The sequence below is a fragment of the Narcine bancroftii genome, chromosome 11 (genome assembly GCF_036971445.1).
Source record: "Narcine bancroftii isolate sNarBan1 chromosome 11, sNarBan1.hap1, whole genome shotgun sequence".
Classification (NCBI taxonomy): Eukaryota; Metazoa; Chordata; class Chondrichthyes; order Torpediniformes; family Narcinidae; genus Narcine; species Narcine bancroftii.
The window spans coordinates 69,331,897-69,349,812 of NC_091479.1; the positions used below are offsets into that span (position 1 = coordinate 69,331,897).

At 40.0% G+C, this 17,916-nt stretch overlaps 1 protein-coding gene across 3 annotated transcripts in view; it reads left to right on the top strand.

Moving 5' to 3' along the window:
* kdm5a (lysine demethylase 5A) overlaps positions 1-17,916 on the top strand; it is a 176,932-nt gene that overhangs the window by 4,560 nt on the left and 154,456 nt on the right. For 2 of the 3 annotated variants that reach the window (XM_069903296.1, XM_069903294.1), the window contains exon 2: positions 14,639-14,716. In XM_069903296.1, the coding sequence (XP_069759397.1) occupies positions 14,639-14,716 (78 nt within the window). Of the gene's footprint in view, positions 1-14,638; positions 14,717-15,342; positions 15,439-17,916 lie in introns of those variants that run through there. The other variant, XM_069903295.1, reaches the window with a different exon arrangement.

Here is a 17,916-nt window from a genome sequence, read left to right on the forward strand (position 1 = left end):
GGTCAGTAAGTATGCAGATGATATGAAGATTGGAGGAGTTGTGGATGGAGCTGAAGTTTGTCCAAGGTGATGAGGATATAGACAGGATGCAGAGTTGGGTGGAGAAGTGGCAGATGGAATTCAATCTGGTTAAGTGTGAGGTGATGGATTTTGGAAGGACAAACCAGAAGGCTGAATACAGGGTTAAGAATGTGGATGAACAGAGGGACCTTGGTGTCCAAATCCATGCATCCCTCAAGATTTCTGCTCAATTTGATAGGATAGTCAAGAAAGCTGATGGCATGCTGGGCTTCATTAATGGGGGATTGAGTTTAAGAGTCAAGAGGTTATGTTACAAATCTCTGGTTAGGCTACATTTGGAGTATTGTGTTCAGTTCCGGCCGGTCACCTCATTATAGGAAGGATATGAAATCTATGGAAAGAGTGCAGAAGAGATTAACCAGGATGTTACCTGGATTGAAAATAGCTTCTGAGGCAATGTGAGCAGAGCAGGACTTTTCTCTTTGGAGTGTAGAAGGATGAAAAGAGACTTGGAGGTCTACAAGATTTAATGAGAGGCATAGAAAAGAGTGGATACCCAGTGCCTGTTTCCCAGGGCAGGAATAGCAAACACCAGAGGACGTGCACAAAATGAAGGAAGGGAAGTTTAGGGAAGACATCAGGGTTAAGTTTTTTTTATGCAGAGAGTTGTGGGTGCCTGGAAAGCTTTGCCAGGGATCGAGGTGGAGGCTGAAACATGAAGGACGTTTCTTAGCCATGCACATGGATGGAAGAAAAATAGAGGGGTATGGGGGAGAGTGGGTTTAGTCCTTTGTAAGGAATATATGTGCTGACACACCATAAAGGGCCTGTACTGTGCAGTAATGTTCAATGTACTATGTAAAGGAGAGAGGAAAAGGACAAGAAATTAAAGGCTGGTTAGCCTAACTTCAGTGGTTGGCAAGATTCTAGAGTCCATTATTGACAATGATGTTTCAGGGTACTTGAAAACACATGACAAAATAGGCCAGTTATTGTGATTTCCTTCAGGGGAAATCTTCGTTGATAAATCTGTTGGAATTCTTTGAGACAAAGGAGACCCAGAACTTGGATTTTCATGAGGTCTTTGACAAGGTGCCATGTGAGGTTTCTAAACATGGTAGCTCATTATATGACAGGAATGGAACTAGCTTGGATAGAAGATTGTCCTCTGCCAAAGAGTGGATATAAAGGGGCCTTTTCTGACCGGCATGTTTCTAGTAGTATTGCGCAGTGGTACTATTAATGTTATGTGTTAATGATGATAGAATTGATGGATTTGTGAGTGATATGGTAAAGAGGTGGTAGAGTTGAGCAAGTAGGGAGTCTGCAGAGGGAGTTGGATAGGTTGGGAGAATAGCAGTGGCAGATTGAATACAGCATAGGGCAGTACATGGTCATGTACATTGTTAGAAGGAATAAAGACTATTTTCTAAATGGGGAAAGAATTCAGAAAGTGGAGGTCCAAAGAAACTTGGGAGTCCTGGTGCAGCATTTCCTATAGGTTATTTGCAGGTTGAGTGCAATTAAGAAGGCAAATGTAATGTTAGCATTTATTTTGAGTGGATTAGAAAATAAAAGCAAGGATGTAATGCTGAGGCTTTATAAGGCATTGGTCAGACCATATTTGGAGAATTGTGATGTGTTTTGGGCCTCGTATTGGAGGAAGGATGTGCTGGTGTTGTGGAGAAGGTCCATTTGAGCTGGGGATGATAAGTTAACGTATAAGAATTTGATGGCTCCATGCCTGAACTCAAAGGAGTTTAGAAGGATGGGATGGGGAGAGGATCTTATTGAAATCTACCGAAAAGTGTTGCATGGAGTGGATGTGGAAAAGGTGAGAAATTTCTTCCATCAGAGGGTGGTTGATCTGTGCAATTTGTGTCATCGACTGCTGTGGAAGCCATTATTGGGTATATTTAAAGTGGAGGTTGACAGGTTTTTGATTAATATGCCAAAGGTTATGGGGAGGAAGCAGGAGAATGGGGCTGAGAGGGAAAAAAATTGCATCAGCCATGATTTGAATGGAGGAGAAAACTTGATGGGCTGAATGGCCCTATTTTTTTTCTTTTATTCGGTTGTATTGAAGCAGTCATGATCTGTACAAGGATAACATTAAGAATAGCATCAGACTGATTTGTATCTGTTTCTTTTGTGATGTGTGCTGACAGCCCTAATACTTGTATATGCCCTGAAGTTCATATATGTAATATTTTCCACTATTCAGAAGGTCTTGGGCTAAGATATTTTTGTTTCTTAAATCTATCATTCTAAAATACACTGTAGATGCATCTAATTTTCATGTGCTACAGAACATTACACCATCTAAAGCTAAGTAACAAGTAGATCTCAATTCCACTTTACTAACTCCTGATTTTGGATTTTTAAAGCCTGTAATAATTCCTGTGAGATCAGTATTCCATACGCCGTCAATACCTATGTTGCTATCTTTATGGATTTACTTTTACTCCAAAATACATCTGTGGTGTATTATTTCGTCCTGGGTCCATTGTTTGTAGCCTTTTAAAACTTGCCAAAGTGCATCATCCCGCACTTGCCAGCATAAAATTCCACCTGTCGTTGATACCCTCACCCAATTTGCCAGTTGGTCAATATTATTTTGTAGTCTAAGACTATCCTCACTGCAAATAGCACCACCAACTTTCTTGTCATCGCAAACTTACCTACTTTCATTCCCAAATCATAAATGTACGTGGCAAAAAGCAAGAGATTTTGCATTGATGATGCTCATGTTACGCCTTTATTTAAGATTTGCAAGAATGCCAGGGAACTACAGTGATGGGATAGTTACTGGAGGGGATTGTGAGGTACAGGTTCAATTTACATTTGGAAAATTTTAAGGAGTGATTAGAGAGAATCAAAATGGCCTTTTGTGGGGAAACTGTCTCACTGAGTTTTTTTTTGAGATGACCAAGAGCATTAATGAGAGCTGCTTAGTAGACATTTTGATGTGAACTTTATCAAAATCTTTGACAAGCTCCTGCATGGTAAGGCTCAAGGTGAGAAGGGAAAGATTTTGGTGCATATTTTTCTACATGGTGGGGCCAGTGGAAGTAGGTGAAATGTGTGCAATTGCAATATTTAAAAGGAATATGGACAGTCACATTGAATTTTTTTTTGTAGCAACAAAATGTATTAATGAGGGTAGTGTGGCTGATGTATGAACTTCAGAAAAGGTTTAGAGGGAAATGGGCCAAACATGCAATGGGACCAAGACATTAAGGCATTTTGATTGGAATGGACAAATCAGTGCTTGTTTCTGGTCATTATAACTCTGTGATCCTTTTGGAACACAGGCTTTCAATTCCAAATGCAGCCCTCCACCGTCATTCTTGACTCCTGTGACAAAATCAACTTTGGATTGAATATGTCAACTTGCCTTTAATCCCATGGTCTCTAACCTTTTGGACGAGTTTTCCATGCTGGGTTTTGCGAAAAGTTTTTCTGAAGTTCATACATCAGCCACACTACCCTCATTAATACATTTTGTTGCTACAAAAAAATAATTCAATTAAATTGGTCAGATAGGATCCCCCACCACCAAAACTCTGACTCGATAACCTCCTGCCTTTCAAAGTCTAGATTAATTCTGTCCCTCAGAATTTTTCCATTAACATTGGCAGCAATGTTGGACTTACTGGCCTATAATTAGATGTTATACCTGCTGCCCTCCTTGAATGAAGGAACAACTTTTGCTCTCCTCCAGTCATCTGCACCTCACTCACAGCCAGTTAAGATTTTAAAATCTTTCTCTGGTTCCAACTCCTCCTTTCCCATAGCAGCTTGGGAAACATTGAATCCTGGGAGTTGTCTTCCTTTATGCTCACTAAGTCATCTAAAACCACATTTTTAATAGCATAATCCAGAATACCACTCTACACCTTTCCCTGAAATCTGTAACTACAGTGTCTTGCATTCATTTCAGATGTGACCCATCTTCATGCTCCATACAGTTTGTCCCTTTGATCCCTAGGTAATCCCACTCTTTCCCTGGTTACCCTCTTATAATACAAAATATCTTGGATTTTCCATAATCTTGTCTGCCTTTTTTTTTTACAATGTCTGTTCACTGTTCTTCCATTTCAGATTGTGTCATTAGAAATGTCCAGACGTCTTGATCTACTTTCTAACCTTTTCTGCCTCACAAATTTGCACATACTTTGTCTTCTCAGTTCTGCTTCTCACCTTTCTGAATCTGTGTTGTGTTTCTCCTCCCTCCCTGTACAATTGTGCTGTGCTCTGGCTGGCCTCTCCAAGGAAAGCCTTTTTCTCCTATCACGATTCAGAACTCAAAGCTGGTTTGAATAGGATGCCTTGGGTCATCTGAAATACTTGCCTTTTTATTATCAGTCTTGCAGTTAACTATTCTTTCCCTGAACATTTCAACAGCTGAAGCATGCTACAAATGAAACACTTGATCATGTGGATGAAATGCTATGTTATCAGCTGTTGCTTGGGCTCCTCCAGCTTTCAACATTGATGGCACCTGTGACTGTTCAAGGTATGGGAAATGTTCTGGTGTTCTGTCAAGTCAAAGGACTTGCGTTCCATAGGTCTTTGTTCCTTGGAGTGCCTCATTGTGCTTGGTTTTACACTCAAAGCAGACGTCAAACAATTTATAAGTTCTGGTTCTTGTGAATCAATGATATAATCTTTGTGGTAAACCACTGTATATATGTTTTGGCTGTGTTAGTACTAGTTATAGTTCGTCTGGACACGCCCCTTGCTGACTGTGCTTGTGGCTCCTCCCACAGACCCCTGAATAAAGGCGTCTGTGCCACAGCTCCCTCCTCAGTCCAGCATAGTAAACCAGCATGGATGTGCTTCCATTCTGTTGTCTTTTGAAGTAATTGATGGTGCATCAATTTTATAAACAGCAGTGTTTTTCTGATAATGGACAGATTTTGAAACCAGAAAAGTTGGAACTTGACCCACAAGCGCCTGACACATCCAACAGCTTCAAACTCTGGCTGCATTGCTTTGAAATGTTCTTGCGGGTCTCCTCGACTATAGTTTGATCAGAGAATGATAGACTATGTACTATATTCCTGTGTCGGGCCCCTGGTATATTCAAGGATCAGGGACGCTGAGTTGTACCCTGAGGTGATGGAAATACTGAAAAGCCAGTACCCAACCCGAAAACAGTGACCTGGGGGGAAATTGAGCGCCAAGTACCTTCAAGCCCAGCAAGCTCTTGGAACAGCCTGAGGCTGCACGGCTGCCGAGGTGAACACTGAGGACTTGATCAGAGACGCTTATGTCTGGCAAAGACTTTTGGAGCAAGATGAGCTCAAGAGGGCAGTTGAACTATCAGACATGTTGGAGGTGGCCCTCCAAAATATGGATGCCTACTCAGCTGACAATGCGGCTGCCTCGTGGTTACCATGGGTGCCACCATCTTGGGACATGGGAGAGTCGCAAACCTGAGGAACATTGCCATGTCTCGCCAGTGACCTGAGCATGGCTGCTGTATTCAGCGAGCACCCAAAGTGCTACTTTTGCAGCTTACATAAACTTTGAAGTGTAATACCTTTAGAGCAGTGTTTACATTTATTGTGTCTCTGTCATCCCTCTGCCTATTATTTTGCTTGTGGCTCTAATCTTTCACTTCCTCACTATCCCCAATGAGCCGTAGGTTATCGGGCTGCAGCTCCAGTTCTTCAGCTCGGTGTCTTAGGAGCTGTACCTCAGTGCACTTGGCACAGGTGTGTGCATGGAGGAGGCTCAGTCTCCCAGGGACACCACATCTGACGCTTAACACAGAGCACTAACCTGAGAGTCATAATACCTCATCTATTAAAACTAATAAGTGTTGAACTATATAGTCACCCACTATAACATTCACCTCTTGTCTGTTCTTACCCAAGCCTTACCACTCTGATTTGCACTGCTCTGACAACAAATGGTCTGCTACACGGTTCATCACTTTTATGGTGTTCATAACAGGTCACCTGCTCACTCCACCAATCACTTGTCTGCTTGCTCCATCTGACTTTTAAACACATGAGAAGTTAAACTGGATTGCTTGCAAAACAAACTATCACAGCATTATGTGACAATAAAGTTGAAGTGAACTGATCTTTTTTGAATTGCATATTATTTTAAATTTATTTTTATCTCCCAAAACTTTGGTCCTTGTGGCTCCTTTAATATTTCGCCCCAAGTTTTGCCTGCTTTCAAATTAGTTATAAAATTACAACAGGGAAATGGTGTAGAGTGTTGAAAAGTAGTAAATTGCTGGAAACATTTGCAGTGGTGTCTGTTTTATGGGTGCTTTTTGAGCTGTTCCAGAATTTTCTGCATTTAACAGAATTTCTGCAGGTTGCATCTCCTCTGCCCCTCAATAAATCTGAAGCCCCCTCTTTTTCCCCCCCCATCTTCTGCAATTTCACCTGTTTTATCAAAATGCTGTCATAATAAGCAGATGGCATTTGGGATTTATCCAGAGATGATTACCTTTGAAGCCTTGCAGCTCCTCCCAAATGTCCGGTCTGCTGTTGTGATTCTAACGTGGGTAGTGATTTCTGGAAATTGCTGTTACCTCTTGCCCATTCCTATACTCCCCAGCGTACATCAAGCACCACAGGAGTTACAAACACTGCAAGAACCTTAGCAATACTTGTGGAAAGGCAATCTTGATTTCAACATTACCAGCTGAGGACTGTTAAGTTATTAAGTGTTTTTATTTCCACCATACATACGTTTTCACCATTTTAATATTTTATGTGCCTAAATGGAACTTCAGTTCCCTAATGTGAAAGAAGGCCCTTTCACCAGTCATAACCTTTTCTTTGCGTCTTCACGAAATTGCTGTGCAAGTTACATGATGTAGAAATTTCTGACCCAGAAGTAGAACTTGAATGAGCTAAACTTCTGCACATGTGCAGGATGTGATTGCCAACCAACAAATTCCTGCCAATGAAAAGAAACCCTGCAGCATTTAAAGATCATCTTTTTGGGAAAACAATGTTTAAATAATTTAAGCATTCAGCCCAAGTCCCATCAGTTTTCCAGTTTTCTTTCCAAAACATGACTTATGGAAAAAAATAATTAGCCATGCATTATTGCAAGCAAGGCTTTGAGGTGTTTGTTGTCTAATGTTTTTGACACTATGGTGAATTTGTTTTTTGTATAATTGAATATACTGAGAATTTCTGATTGAACTTTTAGTTCAGGCAAAACACATTGCAGTAAAACTCTGATAATCCAGCTGCCACAGGCCTTTGCTAATTTCCCATATCACCTGATGGTATTTCTAGAAATACCCCATCAATTTTTAATTTGCTTTCCTTAGATGTCGCATTTTATTATACATTTCCTAGTGAACCAGTTAAGTTTAAAGTTCAGATTTATTGTCAACACGCATAACCCTGAGATTCTTTTTCCTGCTGGCCAGGCAGAATTTCTACTTATTGGTAATGCATCCAAAATACTCAAGAAAAGATGTGTAGACAAGAGAGAAATGTAAACAAGAAGGAAGTACAAACAAACTGCAATACAGAAATAAATATTCAATAATAAATAATGCGCAAAGTCCTAAAATGAGTCTGAGTTTGTTGTTTAGGAATCTGAAGGTGGAGGGATAACAACTGTTTCAGAGTCTTGTGGCACCTAAACTTCTGACATCAGCAGCGAAAACCGAGCACTTGAATCCGTAATGATTGCTGCTGCCCTCCGTTGGCAGCGTTCCATATAGATTTTCTCAATGGTGGGGAGAGATTTGCTTGTGATAAACCGGGCTGTGTCCATGACCTCTTGCAGGACTTTCTGCTCAGAGTATTGTTGCCTCAATACCATGCCGTGATGCATTCAGTCAGCACACTTTCCACGGCACATCTATTGAAGTTTGTCTCTGTTTTTGATGTCCTACCAAACCTCCGCAAACTCCTGAGAGAGTGGAGGTGCTGACGTGCTTGCTTCACAATGATATTCATGTGTTGGGTCCAGCAAAGATCCTCCAAAATGGTAACTCCCAGAAATTTAAATTTGCACATCCTCTCCACCTCTGATTCCCTCAGTGATCACTGGATCGTACAGGTTTGGTTTTCCCCTCCTGATGTCTACAATCAGCTTCTTGTTTATTGTGTCATTGAGTAGAAGGTTGATACACTATTCAGCAATTTCCCTCCTATCCTGAGATATGGCCTTCATAAATCATAGCATAGACTAGAGTATAGCTGGAAAGTGATGCTGCAACTGTTTAAGGCATTGGTGAGGCCAGGTTTGGAGAATTGTTTTCAGTTTTGGTCTCCAAATATAGGAAGGAAATAGATAAGGTGGAGAGGGTGCAGAGAAGATTCACAAAAATGTTGCGTGGCTTACAACATCTAGAGTACAGAGAAAGATTAAGGAGACAGCGACTCCTTAGACAGTAGATGGTTGAAGGGGGTTATGATAGAGGTATTCAAAATTATGAAAGGAATAGATAGACTAGACATGAGTAGACTCTTTCCCCTGAGGGCAGGGGAGGTTGGAACAAGAGGGCATGAGTTCAAGGTAAGGGGGCAAAACTTTAAGAGCAATGTTAGAGGATGCTTCTTCACTCAGAGAGTGGTGGCAGAATGGAATGATCTTCCAGAAGAGATAATTGCGGCAGGGTCCTTTCTGTCATTGAAGAGAAGGTTGGATGTGTACATGGATATGAGGGGGTTGGAGGGATATGGGCAGAGTGTTGGAGGGGAAAACTAATGGAGTTGTTCATGTGAACTGGCACAGACTTGAAGGGCCAACATGGCCTGTTTCCATGGTGTAAACTGTAAACTGTCATATGGTATGCTGACTCATTGTCCCTTTTGTACAACCCTTTACCATGATATTGTCAGCAAGATGCTATTGTTGTACAGAGTCTCACAGTCATAGGTGTAAAGTGAGAAGATCAGGGAACACAGCCCTGCGGTGCTCCAGTGCTGATGGATATTGTGGAAGAGATGTTCTTACCAATCCTCAATGTTTGTGGTTATGAGGGGAGGAAATACAGGATCTAACTGCACAGTAGGGTATGGAGGCCAGGTCCTTGAAGTTTGCTGATTAGTTTTGAAGGATGAGGTGTTTAATGTTGGACTGTGTTCTATAAAGAGCATCCTAATGTATGCATCTTGACTGACCAGGTGTTCCGGGGCTTTGTATAGAGCCAGTGAGATGGCATCTGACATAGACCCTGTGGGTTCGATTGGTGAATTGGAATGGATCCATGTTGCCGCTCAGACAGAAGCTGATATGCTTCAACACTAACCTCTCAAAACACGTCATCACTGTGGATGTGAGTGCCACTGTTCAGTCATCATTTAGACAGGCTACCATACGCTTCAGGTATGATTGAGGCCTGTTTTGGGGGAGAGGGAAGGAAAGGAAACAAACAGTGAATTGCTGGAGGAATTTGGGGTCAGATAGCATCTATGGATATAAATGATTTCAGGTGTGGACTCCTTATTGAGATTAAAGTCAAAAGCGGGTGATATTATGTATATAAAGGAAACTGGGGGATAGTCCAGGAGGCAATGGGGTTCAAGGCAGAAGGTATGAGAGGTAAGGAGTTTGGTAGAGACCACTAGAAATTTGGAGGGGTGAAGAAAGAAAAATAGGGAAAGATGGAATCAGTGGACCAGATAGGGGTGGGGATACCTAAAGTATAAAGAGATACTGGGAACTGTGGCCCTTAACAAGTTGAAACGATGTAGCAAGCACTACCTGGCCAGGTGTAAGATTTCCAAATTGAAAGTGAAGTGCTCCCTTGTGAGGGAACACGTGTAAAATTATTTTTTACCTGATGAAATAGGGCAGTTATTTGTAAATCAAAAATTTACATGTATATGTATATTGTTACAAACCCAGAGGACCCCAAAACCCAGCAGCAATAGATATTCACAAAGAATAAAAGTTGTTTTTAATTATCTTTAAACATGAAAATAGAATCAAACTTTAACCTATCACTATTAACTTAACCCCCTTCTAATTCTAAGTGCACATGTGTGTAATGTGTGTGTAAATTCAGAAAAGTTCTTTGGTTCACAGTCCAATCTCACTTCTCATTCCTCCAAGTTCACTGGTTGCAGGCAATTCTCATAGTGTGCACAGAATTTAACATTTATAAAGTTCACCATGCTTTGGTGCTTGAAAGGTAAATGGTTACCACTCAGGAAGGATCTTGTCGGTTTTCAAAGAGAGATTTGTTGTACACCAGACACCCACAACTGATTCCTTTTTAATCAGCCACTTCAGTGTCTTGCTGAAGAAACTTGCCCTCTCAGTGTTTTCCAAATGATAACCTCTTTCTTTCAGGTCACCACAGAGTGCCTTTTTGTTTCTCTTATTTCAAGTGAAACATGAGACAGCCAGTCCTCTCCACTTGCATGAACTGCAAGGGCTTTGACTGGGTTGAACTAAGCACTCACATCCTGTCTTCCAAATGGGGTTTTCCACAAGCTTGCCAGCTTGTCCTGTTCCAGTCCCAGCTACTGCTGCTGACTGTATCATTGCAGAACTGATCGATCTCTCTCTCTCTCTCTCTCTCTCTCTCTCTCTCTCTCTCTCTCTCTCTCACACACACCTGCTTGCGAACCACATGACCCTCCTAGAACAGAAAGTTCCACTGCAGACAGTCTGCGGCTCTGACTCTGACAAGTTCTTTCGTCATTAGTGAAGTCTCTTGGGCACTCTCCAAAACATTTGCAAAGGCTCTGGGGCTGACATGTCGAGCATGAGCAGAATTCCAGTATTTTAATTAAAATCTGTTTTAAAGTGTTTGTATGTGACCTACACTAAAAAAAAATCCACCCTAATTTATCTACCGAACACATATCTATAATCTGTCACAATATTCTGTTGGAATATTTTACATTTGTTCTAAAAATCACTAATGAGGTAGTATTTCACATAAAAAGTAGTTTTTGCTGCCTTCCATCTTGCATACGTTTGGATCACTGTCTCTGAAGGGACTTTCTTTTCTCAACATGGACAAGACAAAGGAGATGATTGTGGACTTCACCAAGATTGTTGACGACTCCATTGGACATCAAGGTTCTGTTGTGAAGTGAGTGGAGAGCACAATGTTCTTTGCTGCTCATTGTAATGGATGGCCTATCCTGGAACCACAACACCTCATTAGTCAGGAAAACACAGCAGTGCTGACACTTAGTAAGGAGGATGAGGAGGGCAAAATTTCTGGCCCCCATCTTGACAACATTTTACAGGGAGCACAATTAATAATGTCCTGTCTGGCTCTATCATTGTGTGGTCTGGTAGTTGTAAAGCATCATATGGGAAGTCAATACTGAGGATCATCATGCCAGCACAATCGCAACAGTATCTTTGACCTATTCCCATCAGGTAGATACAGGAGCATCAAAATCAGGACTGCAGGTTGGGAACTAGCTTCCTGCAGGATGTGAGATTGATGAATAGTATCTTTCAACCAAGTAAATCATCCCAAAATAGTTATAGATTTATTTTAAACTGGATCTGTATGTATATACGAGATTACTGTGCTTTGTATTGTGTGTTTGTGCATGATGGTCTGGAGAAATGCTGTTTTGGCTGATTGTATATGTACAGTCAGATGATAATAAACCTCCAATCTTTCTCATCATGCCAGTGACTTTGGTTTAGTTGTGCATCTTTACAGGGCCAACCAAAGAAAATCACATCTGTGGGCTTTTTAAAATGTGTTAATCCAGGAATCTTGTAACCACAATGTATCTTGAAAGATTAAAAATAGCAAGACTGTATAGTTGGTGTTTCATGTGCAAACTTGCACCTTGGAGGTTCTCTGTCATAGGTTGTTTATTGCAGCAGGCCAGTAAAAGAAAGGTTCAGGGTTTAACAAACGGGCAAGGTGTTGTAAAAAGGTAACAACACTGATTAAAGTAACAGAATCCTGATCAAAGGGGAGCAAAACTGAAAATTGGAAATGTATCACATGGGAATAAAATCAAGAAGCAAGAATGGTGAAAATTTAGGACACCCTCTATATCAAATATGTTGATTGTTAGGAATCTGTTTGTATTTTCAAAATAGATATTCCTATATCTTTTCAGGGTATTGTCTGATTATCTTAAGGTGGCAGTATCAGTCACTTCTGCTTGACTAAAGAGCAAATCTTGCTTTTTGCTGATTCTCAAGGGGTTGAATGGTCTTAATTCTAATTAGGAATTACTGTTTGTGCACTTTGTTAGTCTCACATTTTATATAGAGCATTGGAATAGGCCATTCAGCCCAACTTGTTCATGGTGGCCAAATTCCCTGTTTGAGATAATCTTATTTGCATGTTTAGCCCATATCCCTCTCTTTCCTATGCATGCACTTTTCTTGATGTCATTTAAACATTACATTTTACCTGCCTCTTCACCTTCCTCTGGCTGCCCATTCCACATAGCTACTACCCCTCGTACTGTACTCCTACCCCCTCTAGTTTTAGACTCTTCTACCTTGGAAAAAAAATCAGAATTTATTGTCACGAACAAATCATGAAATTTGGTGTTTTAGGGCAAACATTCATATTATAACCATCTTACAACATTACTATAAAATAATAAAAATATAGTGCATGGAAAGTGATTTTTTTTGTGACCATTCACCTTATCTGCATCGCTCATGATTTTCTACATCTCCACAAGATGCTTTCTCAGATTCTTGAGCTTCACAAAGGAAAAAAAAGCCCCATTTTATCCAGTCTCCAGTCCTAGTAACATTGTTGTAATTTTTTTGTTGTACACTTTCCAACTTAATGACCTATTTCCTATAGCTAGATAAACAAAATTGTACAAAGTACTCATATCTGTACAGTCATTGCATGATGTCCCAACTCTTGCACTTAATGCCACAATAAGGGGTTATGGTCTGATAGGGGGGTAAAACATTCTGAACTGAGATGAGAAACTTTCCCTCAGAGTTGTGAACTTTTGGAATTCCCTACCACAAAAAGTCGTTGAAACCAGTTTGTTAGATGTATTCAAAAGGGAGTGGAGTGTGGTCATATTGGATGAGGGGGACTAAGTGGTGTGGAGATATGTAGGAATGGAGTACAGAATATGTATAATCAGCAAATTGTGGAGCAGGTTTCAACGGCTGCATGGCATCTTGATTTTTTTGCCTCTGTGCCCTGACTAATGAAGGAAAGCATGCTAAACACCTTCACCCTATTTATCTGTGTCGCCACTTTGAGTTTTGTACCCCTTGGTTTCTCTCCAGAACCCTACAGTTACTATACAAGTCCTGCCCTGATTTAAATACTCAAAATACATTACATCACATTTGTCTGAGTTAAATTTCATCTCGTTCCTTTGTTCACTTTTCCACTTGATCAAGATGTTGTAATGTCAGATAATCTTTTAAACTATCCACTGAACCACTGATTTTGGTTTAATCCTCAAACTAATTTACAGTAAACCCCTGGTATCCATCACCTATGAGGATTGATAGAGGCCGGATGAGCATATTTTTGATTGCTCGAGTTGTATGGATTGGCAGACATGCCCGTGCAACTACATTCTCATCCAGATAATTAATATTGATAACAACATTAGATTCAGTGTCGATCTCTGACACACCATGGGTCGCAGGGCTGGGGCTGGGGGGGTGGGGGGGGGATACAATCCTGCAATGTCACCTTTATCTTGTCCAGTTCTCTGATTATGAGCGTAGTCTTGCCTCCTCTATTTACTCCCCCCCCCCCAATTAATATCCTCTTCTCCACTTCTTTCCATATTTGTAACCTTCAATCCTTTAAGGTTTACAAAACTTGGTTTTCTTCCAGCTCAAGGCTCCAGCAAAGCACTTTTACTTCCTTTGCCCTTAATTACATGACCTGTCATTAGTTGTCTATTACCTCAGAATTTTCCTTGCTAAACCCTTTTTGTGTACATAATCGTATTATATTGAGTGGAGCAAAATTGAAGGGTTCAGTGACCTGCTGCCGTTGCTATATTCTGTTTTTTTTAATCTCCTTGGAGACTTGAGGTAGGTATTAATGATCAAGTTTTGTTCCTGTGACCTAAGCCTTTTTTTTTTGGCTGAAGTAATTTTTATTAATGCTTCAGTGAAATGCCTTGGGATTTTTGGCTGCATTAAACATGTCATTTTTAAAAAAACCATGTAAAAGTTAATTAAGATCACCTGGCATCAGTACACTTTATGACAATCCATCTGATAATGGATTGCATGTTTTTAAAAATTCAGACAACATACCATTGTTTAGGTTTAGAAAGAGTTCTGTGAAGCGTTGGAAGCAGGCATGGAATTTTGCAGTGCTTTAAAAACCTTGTAGCACCACAGAGCTCGATATAATCATGGGATTTTTTTTTGTAACCATAGGTATATGTAGAGCTGTTCATGTATACATAATCAGCTCTTTATACAGTAACAAGGAAAAATAAGAATTTAAGATGTTGGTGTTAGTGGATAAATATCCAGTTGCAGTGAGAACTTTTTTCAGCATTGTGTCTCAGGGTGACCCCATCTCAAAAAAGCAGCTCTTCATTCATTAGTGCACTGAAGGATGGAGTGTACCTTGTGCTACAACTGACAGCTTAATATAATTTGATTGAATCGTGCAGTTAATTTTAAGGAAATAATATGAAGCTTTCAGTTTCTTTTTGTTTTTCAGGACTGGCAGCCACCTTTTGCTTGTGAGGTGAAAAACTTTCATTTCACGCCAAGAATTCAACGACTCAATGAGCTGGAGGTGAGAGGGAAAGTACAGTTCTGGAGAAATCTTAATGTATAATATCCTTCATTTAAAGATCTGCAATGTATTGCTGTTCATTTTTTTTCAGGGCCTATTTTGGAGAGCAGATTGGGATAAGGGAGGTGATTCTAGTAAGGTAAACAGATTTGAAGGGGAGAGAGAACTTGGCAACATTAGCTTCTGTTAGAAAGTTGAGTGGTCAGTAGTTTAGTGGGAGTAGTAACAAGTAAATGGGTCTATTGGAAATGTAGAAGAAAAAACTAATTAGTTGTCAATTTCCGACTCATTGCTGCATGTACTGTGTGGAACTCCAGTTAATAGTACCATCTCTCTTGACTGCTGAGTTGAAGTAAATTAATACCACACTGTGTCACAAGTTCCCTTGATCACCATTGCCCAATCAGCTTCTTGCTGATCTGATCTTTTCAAATCCAACTGCCTGAGTCACCTGACTCTAATTGCCAGGTGGAGCCTTCAGATAAATCCCTGTTGAAGTCTGTAACAGAAAGAATGAGTTTGTATTTTAATTTGTAAAATTATTTACAACATGGTAGAAGCTGATTGTGACCATTTAAACCTGTGCTGCCCAATTACCTAAATTAACCTATAATCCTGAATGTTTTTGAGGGTGAAAGTCCATTGGAACACCCAGAGGAAGCTCACACAGACACAGGGAGAATATACAAACTCTTTGCAGACAGCACTGGATTTGAATCCGGGTCAGTGGCACTGTGATACCATTGTTCTAACTGCAATACTAATTGTGCTGCAAAGAGCAGAAGAACAGGATTGAAGCTAACTAATTTTGTGACCAGAATTGCATAAAAACATTGGAAGCGTGACACAGTAATCAGAGAGGAAAAACAATGGAGTACAGAAGTGGGCTGTTGAGCTCACTTGTGCTCACACAATCTTCCCACCTTGTATCTAAACATCTAATTTTTAAAAAATTCACATCTTCCTTTCTTCTGAACTTCACCTTTTTCTTGTGGCTGTGGTTCTACATTCTAACCATTAGTGTTGCAGAATCCTGATGGAATGTATGATTGCAGGCTGTTTGGCCTATCTGGACTATGCAGGCTCTGGGAAAAATAATGCACACATTTTGATTTTTTTTCCCCCCCCAGTCTTTCCCCATAGCCCTGCAAATTTACTTTCCTTGTGTGTGTAACAATTTCCTTTCCCTACTCATTGGCACTGAGTTCTGGGTCACTACCATTCACTGTGGAAAAGTTTGCTGCACCTATGAAAGCTGTTGAGTATATAAGCAGAGAGGTTGGACAGAACCACTAAAACTGTCAGTTTGGATGAAAAAAGCTGGCGTAAGATCAGCAAAAAGTGAGATATGATAAATAATCTCTTGCACAACTCTCTTGAATATCCCCAAGTCTTTGTATTATCAGCATTTTATAACCGAGACTTTTTTTTCTCTGTCTCTTACTGCCTTTGAGAAGGTGATAGTGAATCAACTTTTTCAACTGTTGAAGACCTTCTGCTAATGGAGGCAGTTTTTCCAAGTCCAGGAACCATTCTGGTAAATTCTCTCCTTATCCCTCTTGAGGGCCATTTTCCTGAAGTCTGGTGACCAAACTGTGCACAGAGTTCAAATTGTGGCCTGACTAGAATTTTATTGTTGGTCAGGGTAACATCAATGTATGCAACCAAAGATTCAAAATACAGGTACAGTACCTCTTATCCAAATATCTAAAATCTGAAACTTTTCATCCATGGTCCTTATTAAATCATAATGCACATGTTAAATATACAATTAATGAACAAAACTAAGAAAAGGCACAAAATACATGCATGATCTATTTTAAAAAGAAAAAGTAATCCCCTATTAATTCTAATTTCTTTGAGTCAAGCTACTTTTTCAGGATTAGTGATCCTTGTGGCCACATCAGTCATGACTTATTTTCTATTCTATCACCACAAAGAGACATTTCTTCTAGTCTAACTCTTACTAGACAGTTAAAGGTCTGAAACTCAAAAGGACTGAAGAAGATTGAATCCATATAATTCAACAGCTAACATTTTGACATTTGAACATTGCACTCATTTGACTGTAAAAATTCCTTACGCTCTTCACAGAATCTGTTTTCAATCTATATCAAGTTCAGCATTCAGTTGAACTTCTTTGGAGTTTCTGCGCTGTGCATGAAAAGTCATGTTTTCTTGCTGGAGTTAAGTTGAGGCATTTCCCTTCTGCTATTGTAACTGAGCAGCTGGGATCACTAATATTCTGTGATGATGACAAAAACTGTTATCCCTCGCTTTCTCACATTCATCCTGCCTGAGAATGGTTTCTCCAACATCTCTTCAACTATCATCGAACTGGGTCATTCATTTATTTGTTTATGGAATGCGGATGTTTGGCCATCACATTGCCATTGAGAATCTGGTGGTTAGTTACTCCCTTCCAATGCACAAATGTGCTGGAAAACATCCTACTAAATGAATTACTCCCTTGAGCTGTTGTAGACCTTAAAGTGAAGGTACACCCATAGTTTTCTTTGGTAGGCAGATCCACAATAATCCAGAAACAGGAATATATTTCTAAGTTGGCACGGTGTGTTACATGGGTGGGGGGAATTCTCTGAATGGTGGGGTTTCTATGTCACTGCTGCCTTGTTCTTGATCATGTGATCATGTGTTTGTGAGATATTCTCAAAGAAATCCAGATGATAATTGCAAGCCATTTTTGAGATAATGTGAACCATTGATGCACAATAAGTGTTTCAAGCCAATTGACCATAATGCATTGTCTAGATGCTGTTAAACATAATTGTTTTGGGTGTTCCTCTGGAATGAATGTTATCACACTCACTTGTAGCTTGCAGGAGGTGTATAAAAATAATGGGTTTATCAGGAGATGAATTGCATGCTGAAGGATATCCCATTTTTAACTACTGATGCATAGAATTTGGGACTGGTCCACTTGTATATCTGTCCATAATAATTCCATGGATATTAACAGGTTCATATAAATTTATAATTTAGAGGTGATTGACTCATTATTGACCAAATTTGACTTTCAATTAATCTCACTTCCTAATGTTTAAATGTGGTGCAAGTTTCTGCTTCATCTTTTTAAGAGAATTTAAGAGAATCAATGTTTTAACACTCTTCTAATCCATTCATCTTTTAACTTAAATATGTGCCTCTCTTCTAAGGGAGCTACCTTTAAGGTGGATTTA